Raw genomic sequence first — 12,868 nt, 5'->3', positions numbered from 1 at the left:
CCCCCATCTCGTTAGCTTTTTTACAAAGAGCGGTTTACTGAAGAGTCACAGATGACAGAGGATTCCCTTACATACCACCGATGGTACCTGTTCATAGGAGGAGCCTGAAGTAAATTTTCTGAGCACTTGGGATAGCAAACTTCTTATGCCTATAGCAAAAACCCAGGGGGTCTTCTCCCGACCCCAGAAGCTGTCCCTCTCACAGTCTGGAAAAAGTGGATGGAGGGCTTTTAATTGTTGGCTTGAAGAGTTTGGGTTTGATTTCAAAGTATGGGAGTGGCAGCCTTTCTGGAATCTTTACTTATTTACCTCACCCAAGGAAGTTGCCTCAGTGTGAGGTGGACCACTTGAGCTGGTACAGGGTAGTATAGTCTTTAGAGTCTAGGGTCAGTAGGAGTGGACAGCGAGGATGCTTTGGTGCGGTTTGAGGTCGGTTTGAGGTCGCTACATGTTTCCCTTTCTGATTCAGTGTATCTGTGAGTAGGTCGATCTCTGCCTCAAAATAACAAAATTCCTGCCTGTCATTTTTGCCTCTTCTGACAGATTGTCAGCTAATACTTTAATACCTTAGCAGAATTAATTAACAGATGGCAACAGACTTGAAGCCTCTGAAGTGGGCAGGCAAAAGGGCAGACTTTCCAAGATGGGGGAAAGGACATTAGATTAGTAGCGATGTAGAAAGACATCAGACTTCTGCAGCCAATCACTCCAGTGTTTTCTTTTGGCACATACTGCTCAGGAAATATTGGAATGCCTCTTTATATCCAAAACTCTATGCTGGGCTCTGAGGGTGGATAAGAAGTGTGTACCCTTCAAAGAGCTCATGCTCCATTGTGGCTAATGCATGAACTCTAATACAGGGATGAGTTCTGCATTAACAGTGTTTGCATACTGCTATGGGAACACAAAGGAAAGGGTCCAACTTTGGTAACACTGAGACAGCCTTATAGAGGAGGCGACATTTAATTGGTGTAAATAAAGAAGGAAGAAAAACTAATGGTAGAGAAAGGAATGTGTGAAGGCATGCAGTGGGGAAAGTATGCCATCTTTTTTGTTTGTTTTTGAGACAGGCTCTCCCTGTCACCCAGGCTGGAGTGAAGTGGCGGGATGTCAGCTTGCTGCAACCTCTGCCTCCTGGGTTCAAGCGATTTTCCTGCCTCAGCCTCCTGAGTAACTGGAACTACGGGCACCCGCCACCATGCCTGTAGTGTAAATTAGGATAAAAAATACTAATTTTTATATTTTTAGTAGAGACGGGATTTCTCCATGTTGACCAGACTTATCTCGAACTCCTGACCTCAGGTGATTTGCCTGCCATGGCCTCTCAAAGTGCTGGGATTACAGGCGTGAGCCGCTGCGCATGGCCTAAGTATGCCATCTTTGGCATATAATTAGTGTCACTAGAGTGTAGGATAGAAGAGGGTTGAGATTGGACAGATAAATCAGGGCAAGTTGGGCATCCCTTGCTGAGGAATCTGGATTTTATTTATTTAGAGACAGGGTCTTACTCTGTCACCCAGGCTGGAGTGCAGTGGCACAACCATAGGACTCAAATGATCCTCCTCCTACTTCAGCCTCCTGAGTAGCTGGGACTGCAGGCATTTGCCACTGTACCCGGCAGTTTTTAAATTATTTTGTAGAGGTGATATCTTGCCGTGTTGCCTAGGGTGGGGAATTTGGATTTTGTATTGCAGACAGTAGGGCAGTTTGCTTCACACATTCCAGGGTGAGGGGATAGGGAAGCTGTATAGCAAAATGCTGAGAGTGCAGCCTGGCATCGCCTTGGTTCAGAGCTTGGTACTTCCATGTATGATGTTATCTTGGGTTAAAAGAAAAGCCTTTATGTATCTCAGTTTTAAAATCTATAAAATGGGGATGGATTGCAACTACTCAATTGTTGTGTGATTTAAGTAATCTAAGTTGTGTGTATTTAACCAAATTACTTAAATATAGTGAATATTCAGATATTGTCTGTTATGCAACTGTTAGTCATTGCCAAATGTGATTGAAAATTCTGAGTTAGACAGTCACCTGCCTTTTGGAGCCTGGACTTTGAAACTGATCAGATGAAACATGTCTAGGCTAAACAGCATTGTATCTTCTACCTAGAGGACACAGAAGGAGCTCAGCAGAGTCATGAGGCCAAAAAATTAGCTATGTTCTCCAGATGATAGAAAGCTTCAAGATTCTAGACCTTAAAATCCTTACCAAGAGAGTTCTCCACTCAATTACAGAGTGAATGAAAGTCACACCAGACCTTCAGGAAGCCTCTTCTTCTCTCCCAAGTCTGGCCTTACGGAAGGCTGGAACAGTTCTGTGATGGTGTATGGTAGGTATGAGGTGTATTTCCTCAATCTCAGGGTGAGACTAGGTCAAACTTGATTCTCATTCACTCAGGCATAAATATAGTTATCATTTGTCACCCTTAGGTACTCCACCCAAATAGCCTGAGCTAAGTAAATTCCTGAATGTCAGTACTGTGGAACCTGAACAAAGGTCACTTGCCCAGTTGTCTCTGAGTGTCATGCAGCAGGCCTTTAGACCAACTAGAGGGCCTACACTGGCTGAACTTGATCAAATAATTTTGTGGCTAAAACAGATATCATTTTATGCTATATTCTAAATTAGACACTCAGTAGTAGTTAAGGAATGAGTTTGGACTTTATCCTAAAAGCAATGGGAAATAATAAAAGAGATTTTGAGTAAGGAGATGGAACCCATCACATCTGCATTTTAGAACAATTACTGTATTCCAGTGTGAAGAATGGAAACTACCAAGACTGAGAGCAGAAAGATTCGTTAGGATGCTCTGAAAGTAACCCAGCAAATGGGATACCTTGGAGTAGAGTTATAGAAGAGGGATGGAAGGAGCTGGGCAAGTTCAGGAGATGCTTAGGCATCTTACTCAATATTGAAGGTCTTAATCAGTAGGCTATAAAATGTAATCATTTGCTGCTGCTAAGTAAAGCATCTTGCCCCCTCAAAAATTATGAATTTGAAATAAAACCTGCAGTTTGATTTCAAGAAGGCTGAGGCAGGAGTGTGTCACTGAGGAAGGTCAACTGGATCTGACAGAATATTACTGTGTGTATTGGTATTGTTTTAAGAGCCTGTTTCTCAGCTTCTAAAGTTCAGAAGTAAAATTTTGGGGCTAGGCTTGGTGGCTCACACCTATAATCCCAGCACTTTGGGAGGCTGAGGCGGGCAGATCACCTGAGGTTAGGAGTTCGAGACCAGCCTGGACAACATGGCAAAACCCTATCTCTACTAAAAATACAAAAGTTAGCTGGGCATGGTAGCTCACGCCTATAAACCCAGCTACTCAGAAGGCTGAGGCAGGAGAATCGCTTGAACCCGGGGAGGTGGAGGTCGCAGTGAGCCGAGATCCTGCCACTGCACTCCAGCCTGGGCGACAGAGGAAACTGTCTCCAAAAAAATAAAAAATAAAATAAAAAATAAAATTTTTGTTGTTTGTTCTTGCTTTGTGTGTGTGTGTGTGTGTGGCATGGGGTCTCATTCTGTTGCCCAGGCTAGAGTGCAGTGGCATCATCTCTACTCACTACAACCTCAACCTCCCGGGTTCAAGTGATTCTCCTGCCTCAGCCTCCTGAATAGCTGGGACTACAGGCACGCACCACTACACCCCATTAATTGTTTGTCTTTTTGGTGGAGATGGGGTTTCACCATGTTGGCCAGGCTGGTCTCAAACTCCTGACCTCAGGTTATCCACCCGCACTTGGCCTGTTCTTGTTTTTGTCTTAGTATATCCTAAGATGTTTTGAGAGGGGCTGATGTAATTTGTACACTTAGATAACTCAATGCTTAAATTAGAATGAGATATAACTTTCCATTAGGCTTCAAATTGTGCTAGTTGGTATAGTCTATTCCTATAGGAAAATCTACTTGAGAAATCAGATTATAAGCAGAAAGTAGCTTGGTGAGCAAGGATTGGAACAAGAGGAATTACATGAACTCATGAGCTAGTGGGGGGATGCCAGTGGGCCTGATGCTTCCCCTCAGCTTTAAGGATATACCTACTTAGCAGGCTAAAAAGTGCTTTTGGCTATTTTAGTTTAGATATATCCTTGACTAAATTTGACCTGGGAGATATTTTTACTTTTGAGATGATGTCTGCAAATAGCTAGTTATTCATTTCTGGTTTTTAACTACATAGTTTAATTCTCAAAATATAACATTATTTGTAAAATGAGAGGTGCTTTATTTCATTATGATGAGTTGAGCTGTTCTTTTTTCTTTTTTGGTAGTGTCCATGGGCTATCCCTCAGAATACGATATCTTGTTCGTTGGCTGATGTAATGAGTGAACAGCTGGCCAAAGAATTGCAGTTAGAAGAAGAAGCTGCCGTTTTTCCTGAAGTTGCGTAAGTAAAATTCACAAAGTACTTTATCTAGCAACTTATAGCAGAGTTTTAGAATTTGATGAGTAATTGTCATGACAAGTGGTTTGGAAAAAGCAGGGCAGAAGAAAGCACCATGTCGAGAGTCCACTGATATTTGAATTTTAGTCCTGATTTTGCATTGGTTTTCATTATTATCTTGGACAAACCACTGTTTCTGTGAGTTTTAGTTATATCATGTTAATGCCGCAGTTGAACTAGATGAGGTACAGTTTTGATCAAGTGTTTTTAGTTTATCTTTTCATGAATATTTACCTGTTCTTTCATTATGGATGAATGAAACATCCAGACTTTCTTTTTTTTTTGGAGATGAAGTTTCGCTCTTGTTGCCCAGGCTGGAGTGCAATGGCACAATCTTAGCTCACTGCAACCTCTGTCTCCCGGGTTCAAGCGATTCTCCTGCCTCTCGAGTAACTGGGATTACAGGAATATGCCACCACGCCTGCCTAATTTTGTGTTTTTAGTAGAGACGGTTTCTCCATGTTGGTCAGGCTGGTCTCGAACTCCCAACCTCAGGTGATCCACCAGCCTCAGCCTCCCAAACTGCCGGGATTACAGGCATGAGCCACTGCTCCCGGCCTCAGATTTTCATTCAGAACAAATGAATTCTAGGTCTCAGTGTAGATTTTGTTGTAGAACCTTTAGCTTTCTCTCCTAGCTCTCTTAACCCTAGTTGGTACTCCCACAGGTGCATGCCATTGGTCTTAAGGCTAGCTGTGCAGGAGAAGGTGAATGGTTTGATAGAGTTCTTTGAATTTTAACATGGAAAAGGCACCTCCTACTCTGATAATTGGCAACCTCTGTTTACTTAAGCACATTATATTAGTTTATATTGCCTTATTTTGAATAGCGTTGCTGAAGGACCATTTATTACTGGAGAAAACATTGATACTTCCAGTGACCTTATGCTGGCTCAGATGCTACAGATGGAATATGACAGAGAATATGATGCACAGCTTAGGCGTGAAGAAAAAAAATTCAATGGAGATAGCAAAGGTACTATAACCTTATTGTGACAGCTCCATTGAGTGGTAGAAAACACTCATAATGTGCTCCTAAGTAAATCTTCAACTATTTTTGCTTTTTAAGTTTCCATTTCCTTTGAAAATTATCGAAAAGTGCATCCTTATGAAGACAGCGATAGCTCTGAAGATGAAGTTGACTGGCAGGACACTCGTGATGATCCCTACAGACCAGGTACCAAAGCTTTTACTTTCTGGGGGCAGCAGAATAGGGGTATAGGAAGACTAATCTTTTCAATTAACTCTTACTTTTATATTTTTCTTTGAATCTCATTTGGTAATTTACTCTTAGATTCAAATGTCTTTTCAGACAATGTTGATTGCAACAATGTAGTCTTTGCTATTTTTATATACCTGGCTTGTTTCGATTGCCTTTAGCAAAACCGGTTCCCACTCCTAAAAAGGGCTTTATTGGAAAAGGAAAAGATATCACCACCAAACATGATGAAGTAGTATGTGGGAGAAAGAACACAGCAAGAATGGAAAATGTAAGTTACAGAAAGTATCTATCTCTGAATTTAGAGTTTTGCTTGAATACCTTTTAAAATATAATATCTTAGATTTCTAAAAATATCTTTCTTTCTAAAGATGTTTTTAGATAACAATATAGCAATATCATGAAAACTGAGACATTAATGAAAATATAAAGTACCTCAGAATGAAATTCCATAACAGTGTTGAAAAACTATTTTGACTCACATTGATTGATTCTAAAATTAATAAGTAGTTATTATGAAAATAACATTTATTCTTCATCATACTTGTATAAAATAGCATCCCTACCCAAAAAACAGATAATGGTGGTGATTGGGGAATACGAATGGGAGGGAGAAATACTTTTCATCATATACTTTTTTGTGCATTTTGAATTTATTATCTTGTGCCTGAACTACCTGTGTAAAATCAGAAGTAAAGTGTAATTTTAAAAAATAGCATTCTAGGCTGGGCATGGAGGCTCATACCCGTAAGCCCAGCACTTTGGGATGCTGAGGTGGGCAGATCACCTAAGGTCGGGAGTTTGAGACCAGCCTGACCAACGTCGAAAAACTCCGTCTCTACTAAAAATACAAAATTAGCCAGGTGTGGTGGCACTTACCTGTAATCCTAGTTACTCGGGAGGCTGAGGCAGGAGAATCGCTTGAACCCGGGAGGCAGAGGTTGCAGTGAGCTGAGGTCATGCCACTTCACTCCAGCCTGGGCAACAAGAGTGAAACTCCATCTCAAAAAAAAAAAGGCATGCTAAATCCTTCATAAATATTGTAGTTAATATAATATATTAAACATTTAGATTTTAAAGCACAAATGCTTGTTAAGTAAATATATTCAATTATATCATTTCTAGAAATATTCCAGATCTGATTCTAGAAGAGTTCTGTCCAATAGAACTTTCTATGGTAATGGAAATGATCTATATGTGTGCTGTTCAATATGGTAGCCACATTTGCTATTGAGCACTTGAAATTTGGGTGCCATAATAGAGGAACTGAATTTTTAATTTAATTTTAATTAACTTAAATATCCAAGTGTGGCTAGTGGTAACCTAACTGAATTGCACAGTTCTAGAGCATAATTGTCATGGTGTGATCATAGTCTGCTATAACAACCCACTCTCCACAAATAATTACAAAATTGTATTTCTTTGGTAAGATTTGGTGTAGCCTTCACAGTTCAATATTGTGTCCTTTGGATAAAAGCAAAGTACAACGCACATGCTGAAAGACTTTAGTTTTGGATGTGATGAGATGTTTTCTATGCCTGGAATAAATGCCTTCCTTTGGGTTGTAATTTCTTAAATAGTATTGCTCCTCTTTCTGTGAGTTATTTAATTTTTTTCTCTGTAGTAGCTATGAGTTCTGGTTTTCTAGTGTGATCATCTATTGAGTAAGACATTAAAGATTAATCTTCTTGTTTTTTTTTTTTTTTAGCTGTCCCTATTTTAAAATATTTAGATGCTAATTCTTCTTTTTGGCAGTTTGCACCTGAGTTTCAGGTAGGAGATGGAATTGGAATGGATTTAAAACTATCAAACCATGTTTTCAATGCTTTAAAACAACATGCCTACTCAGAAGAACGTCGAAGTGCCCGCCTGCATGAGAAGAAGGAACATTCTACAGCAGTAAGGATTTATAGTTTTTTTTCTTTTTTACTGGAAAGATTCATATTAGAAAACTTTGGGTGAATAAAAAAAACTTCATGTTTGATATTTTTTCATGAGATTGGCTTTTCAAATCAAAGATGTAAATAGATGTAGCCACTGTGGTGCCCGCCTGTAATCCCACTACTTTGGGACAGGAGGATTACTTGACCTTAGGAGTGCAAGAACAGCCCGGGCAACATCATGACCCCCAGCTCTACAAAAATAATTAGCTGGACATTGTGGCACATGCCTGCGGTCCCATCTACCCCGGGGGGCTGAGGTGGGAGGATTGGTTGAGCCCAAGAAGTTGAAGCTGCAGTGAACCCTGATTGCGCCACTGTACTGCAGCCTGGGTGACAGATTGAGACCCTGCCTTAAAAAAAAAAAAAAAGAGAGAGAGAAATGTAAATAAGCCAGGTGGGGTGGCTCCCAGCACCTTGGGAGGTCAAGGTGGAAGGATTGCTTGAGCCCAGGAGTTCGAGACCAGCCTAGGCAACATAGGGAGACCCTGGGAGACCCTGTCTCAGCAAAAAGTTTTTAAAAATTAGCCGGACATGTTGGTGTGCACCTTTAGTCGCAGCTGCTCAGGAGGCTGAGGTGGGAGGATCACTTGAGCCCAGGAATTCGAGGCTGTAGTGAGCCGTAATCATGTCACTGCATTCCATCCTGGACAACAGAGTGAGACCCTGTCTCTGTCTCTGTCTCTCTAAAAAAAAAGATATTAGGCCAGGTGTGGTGGCTTAAGCCTATAATCCCAGCACTTTGGGAGGCCAAGGCGGGTGGATCATGAGGTCAGGAGTTTGAGACCAGCCTGGCCAACATGGTGAAACCCCATCTCTAGTAAAAATGCAAAAATTAGCCAGGTGTGGTGGCGGGCGCCTGTAATCCCAGCTACTCAGGAGGCTGAGGCAGGAGAATCACTTGAACCCGGGAGGCGGAGGTTGCAGTGATCAGAGATGGTGCCATTGCACTCTAGCCTGGGTGACAAAAGCAAGACTCCGTCTCAAAGAAAAAAAAAAGTTATTAGAAGTGGCTCAGAAAATATTTTATGATTAGCAGTGATTTTCACTTACAGTGCTTTATCTCTTGCAGGAAAAAGCAGTTGATCCTAAGACACGTTTACTGATGTATAAAATGGTCAACTCTGGAATGTTGGAGACAATCACTGGCTGTGTTAGTACAGGAAAGGAGTCTGTTGTCTTTCATGCATATGGAGGGAGGTAAATGAGCAAAATATGATACCATCACGTGAAAACTTAGTCTCTTCTCCCCAAGATTAATGGATTTACACAGAATCAAAGATAATGCTGCATGGCAAGCAGCGTAATTTTTCAAGTGTTACTGTAGAAAGTCCAGGCAGTATAGGAATGTATAAAAAACACAGTCATCCTAATAGCACCACCCAGAGATAATCATTAATAATTTTGGGTAGACTCCTCCAGTTTTTTTCAGTGTGTATATTATTTTCTTTTTTTGAGATGGAGTTTCACTGTTGTTGCCCAGGCTGGAGTACAGTGGCATGATCTCGGCTCACTGCAATCTCTGCCTCCTGGGTTCAAGTGATTCTCCTGTCCCAGACTCCAGAGTAGCTGGGATTACGGGCGCATGCCACCACGCCCGGCTAATTTTTGTATTTTTAGTAGAGACAGAGTTTCGCCATGTTGGCCAGGCTGGCCTCGAACTCTTGACCTCAGGTGATCCCCCCGTCTCGGCCTCCCAAAATGCTGGAATTATAGGCGTGAGGCACTACTTCCGGCCTTCCTCATCTTTATCAATGTTTAGTACTGTCAAATCTAATGCTTTTTGTCAGTGTGAAAGATGAAAAGTAGTATCTTGGTATTTTGGTGTGCATTTATTTAATTATGATTAAGTTGTACATTTTTTTCAAGTGCTTTATTGGCCATTTGTATTTCTTTTTCTTCTCTCTTGTTTATCCTTTGTCCATTTTCTGTTATACTTAATATACTCTTTTTTTTTTATTTTGAGATGGAGTTTTGCTCTTGCTGCCCAGGGTGGAGTACAATGGCACAATCTCGGCTCACTGCAACCTCTGCCTCCTGGGTTCAAGCGATTGTCCTGTCTCAGCCTCCCAAGTAGCTGGGATTACAAGCACACACCACCACGCCTGGCTAATTTGTGTGTTTTTAGTAGAGATGGGGTTTCACCATGTTGGCCAGGCTGGTCTCAAACTCCTGACATCAGGTGATCCACCCGTCTTGGCCTCCCAAAGTGCCAAGATTACAGGAATGAGCCCCTGTGCCTGGCCTGTTATACTTAATATACTCTAATAAAATAAATGATCAGTCTTTCTGGTGGAATTGGTATCATAGTCTGTACTTTAACATTTCTAAGTTAGCAAAACTAGAGAACATTCCATTTTCTACAGCTAAAAGTAAATGCTTTTAAAAGTTTGTTAGTTTTCTGTGGTACATAACAAATTGCCACAGACTTAGCAGCCTAAAACAGCACCATTTATTGTCTCGTAGTTTGTGTTGACAGAATCCAGGCACGGCTTAACTAGGTTCTCTGTTCAGGGTTTCACAAGCTTGCAGTCTAGGTGTTGGCCAGGCTGTGTTCCTTTCTGGAGTGTGGTGTCCTCTTCCCTTGGCCCTTTCAGTTCCTTGCAGCTGTAGGACTGAGGTCCCACTTTCTTGTTGGCTGTCAGCAGTGGGCTGCTCTCAACTCCTCGAGGCCCCTGCAGCCATGGGGCCATCTCACGGGCGCCTTCACACACTAGCTCACACCTTCAAAGCCAGCAGGAGAATCTCTCCAGTCTGCTAAGACTGAGGCTTAGTGGGATGTTATCATGGGAATGACTAGACCATCACCTTTGCCACATGACCTAACCAGGGAGTGGCTATCCCACACATGCTCAAGGGAAGGAGATATTATACAGGGTGTGCACACCAAGGGGGCTGGGAGTTTTTGGAGTCATCTTAGAATTCTGCTTTCCAGAAAGCTCTGGTTAATTGGTTTCTTCCCTCCCTCCCTCCCCCCCTCCCTTCCTTCCTTCCTTCTTTCCTTTTTTTTTTTTTGAGATGGAGTCTTGCTCTGTCACCCAGGCTGGAGTGCAGTGGCACAATCTTGGCTCACAGCAACCTCTACCTCCTGGGTTCAAGTGATTCTCCTGCTTCAGCCTCCCCAGTAGCTGGGATTACAGGTGCACACCACCACGCCAGGCTAATTTTTGTATTTTTAAGTAGAGATGGGGTTTCACCATGTTGGCCAGGCTGGTGTCAAATACCTGACCTTGTGATCCACCCACCTCAGCCTCCCAAAGTGTTGGGATTACAGGCGTGAGCCACTGTGCCTGGGTCAAAGCTCTGGTTTCTGTCACTCTCAGGTTGGTCAGGCAATCAACAATTATTCAAGCAGTAATTTGTCCTAGATTACTCAGGGAATAAAATATAAGACATATTTTTTACTCTCAAAGAGCTTAAGCTTTAGCTAAAAAGAGAACATTACAGTAAGAACCATTATGGTCAATGAAAGATAATTACATAGTAAGAGTACCCAGTTATGCAAATGAGACGTTATATGGGATAGGAATAGCAAATAGAACAAGATCATTGCCAGGCACATTCAGGGACGATATCATAATGAAGTCGGATCTCAATCTGGATTTTTAAAATAGGTTAAAAAAAAAAATCCATTGGGAGGCTGAGGATCATGAGGTCAGGAGATCGAGACCATCCTGGCTAACACAGTGAAACTCCATCTCTACTGAAAAATACAAAAAAGTTAGCCGGGCATGGTGGCGGGTGTCTGTACTCCCAGCTACTCGGGAGGCTGAGGCAGAAGAATGGTGTGAACCTGGGAGCGGAGCTTGCGGTGAGCTGAGATCACGCCACTGCATTCCAGCCTGGGTGACAGAGCAAGACTTCGTCTCAAAAAAAAAAAAAAAAAAATTCCAATGTTGAGTATAAAAGGTAGTTGCAGAATATATATACAGAATATATATAACTTAAATATCGTCTATTTAAGTTTTTTAAGTCATACAGAAAATTACAGAGATATTTATAGATGCTTGTGGATAGTTATATATTATCTTTTAAAAGAGACTAGAAATACAGCATTTATGATAGTTATTGCCTCTGGTGAGTTAAGATGGGGAATGGAAATCAGAGGGCACTTCAGCATCATCTGTGATGATTAATTCTTTAAGATAAAGGCTAAGGGTGGGAGAATTGAAGTTTAGGTACTGAGAAGATTAGGAAGGTATGTGCTTAGAGGTAGTAGGAAGTAAAGTGGTGTAAGCAAATTGGAAATTGGTAAGGAGGACCTTAAAATCTAGGCAGATGGATGTGTCATTTGCCAAGGAACAGGATCTTTTTGTAGTAGGACAATGCCAAGGCAAATCTTATAAATTGGACTCGATCCTAGAGACCTTCCTAGTAAGGGATCTCTTGTATGACATTTTTGGTAGGGCCTCACCTACTGTGTGGTTAAACTAGTCCAATGAAAGGAGCTTCTTATCTCAAAATCTAGCCTATTCTGTCATAATGTCTTTTAAGTTATTAGAGATTTCTTCTCTGAATAGAGTCTCTAATCTGTCTCCCTGAAAATTGTGTCATCTGTTTACCAAATAGTTGAGCAGCTGTCATGTACTCTTCCAGGTACTAGGGATACGGCAATGAATGGTACAAGGAAGGTCTCTGGTCTAATGGAATGTGCTTCCCCAATCCTCAACCCTTCTCCATGACAATAATAAACAAAATATCAGATATGTGCTATGTGGATAGTTAAAATAGGATGATGTCATAGTGACAGGCTGACTATCTTTATTAGTAGGACAGGGAACGCTTCTCCAGTGAAGTGACATGTGAGTGACACATCTAGGATACATCAAAGATCAGATGGATGGGCATTCTGGACTAGAGAATAGCTAGTGCTAATGCCTTAGGATAGGTACAAAGTTAGTATCTTTGAGGGAGCATAAGAAACCCAGTCTCCCTGGAGCATAGGATGTGAATGGGAGAGGGGGCTAGAGGAGTAAGCAGGGGCTGGACCAGGTAGGATTTTGTAGGCCAGGGTAAGGAGTCTGCTCTTTAACTGCTCTGGGAACCAAAGCTATGACTTGATTCTTATTTTCAAAAGATTGCTGTGTGGAAAATGAATTATAGGAGAAGAGAAGAAGCAGTAAGATCAGTTAAAAACATTGTAGTAGTTGAAGTGAGAAATGGTGAAGGGTTGGACTAAGGAGGGCAGTAGTGGAAGTGAAGAGTACGAGAGTGTTGGCGTGTGTTTTGGAGCGAGAGTGAACAGCACATGCTGTTGGATTGGATGTGGGTG

The 12,868-nt window shown here is 41.6% G+C and overlaps 1 protein-coding gene across 3 annotated transcripts in view; it reads left to right on the top strand.

The window, feature by feature from the left end:
* The window catches only part of RIOK3 (RIO kinase 3), a 29,693-nt gene that overhangs the window by 5,861 nt on the left and 10,964 nt on the right, over positions 1–12,868 (top strand). For 2 of the 3 annotated variants that reach the window (XM_023207786.2, XM_023207788.2), the window contains exons 2-7: positions 4,266–4,381; positions 5,268–5,413; positions 5,507–5,614; positions 5,818–5,927; positions 7,412–7,555; positions 8,669–8,796. In XM_023207786.2, coding sequence (XP_023063554.1) covers positions 4,266–4,381; positions 5,268–5,413; positions 5,507–5,614; positions 5,818–5,927; positions 7,412–7,555; positions 8,669–8,796 — 752 coding nt within the window. Of the gene's footprint in view, positions 1–2,234; positions 2,330–4,265; positions 4,382–5,267; positions 5,414–5,506; positions 5,615–5,817; positions 5,928–7,411; positions 7,556–8,668; positions 8,797–12,868 lie in introns of all 3 variants that reach the window. The other variant, XM_023207787.2, reaches the window with a different exon arrangement.

The sequence above is a fragment of the Piliocolobus tephrosceles genome, chromosome 18 (genome assembly GCF_002776525.5).
Source record: "Piliocolobus tephrosceles isolate RC106 chromosome 18, ASM277652v3, whole genome shotgun sequence".
In the NCBI taxonomy this organism is placed as follows: domain Eukaryota; kingdom Metazoa; phylum Chordata; class Mammalia; order Primates; family Cercopithecidae; genus Piliocolobus; species Piliocolobus tephrosceles.
The sequence above is the reverse complement of the archived record's forward strand: the minus strand, read 5'-3'. Positions and strand labels throughout refer to the sequence as shown.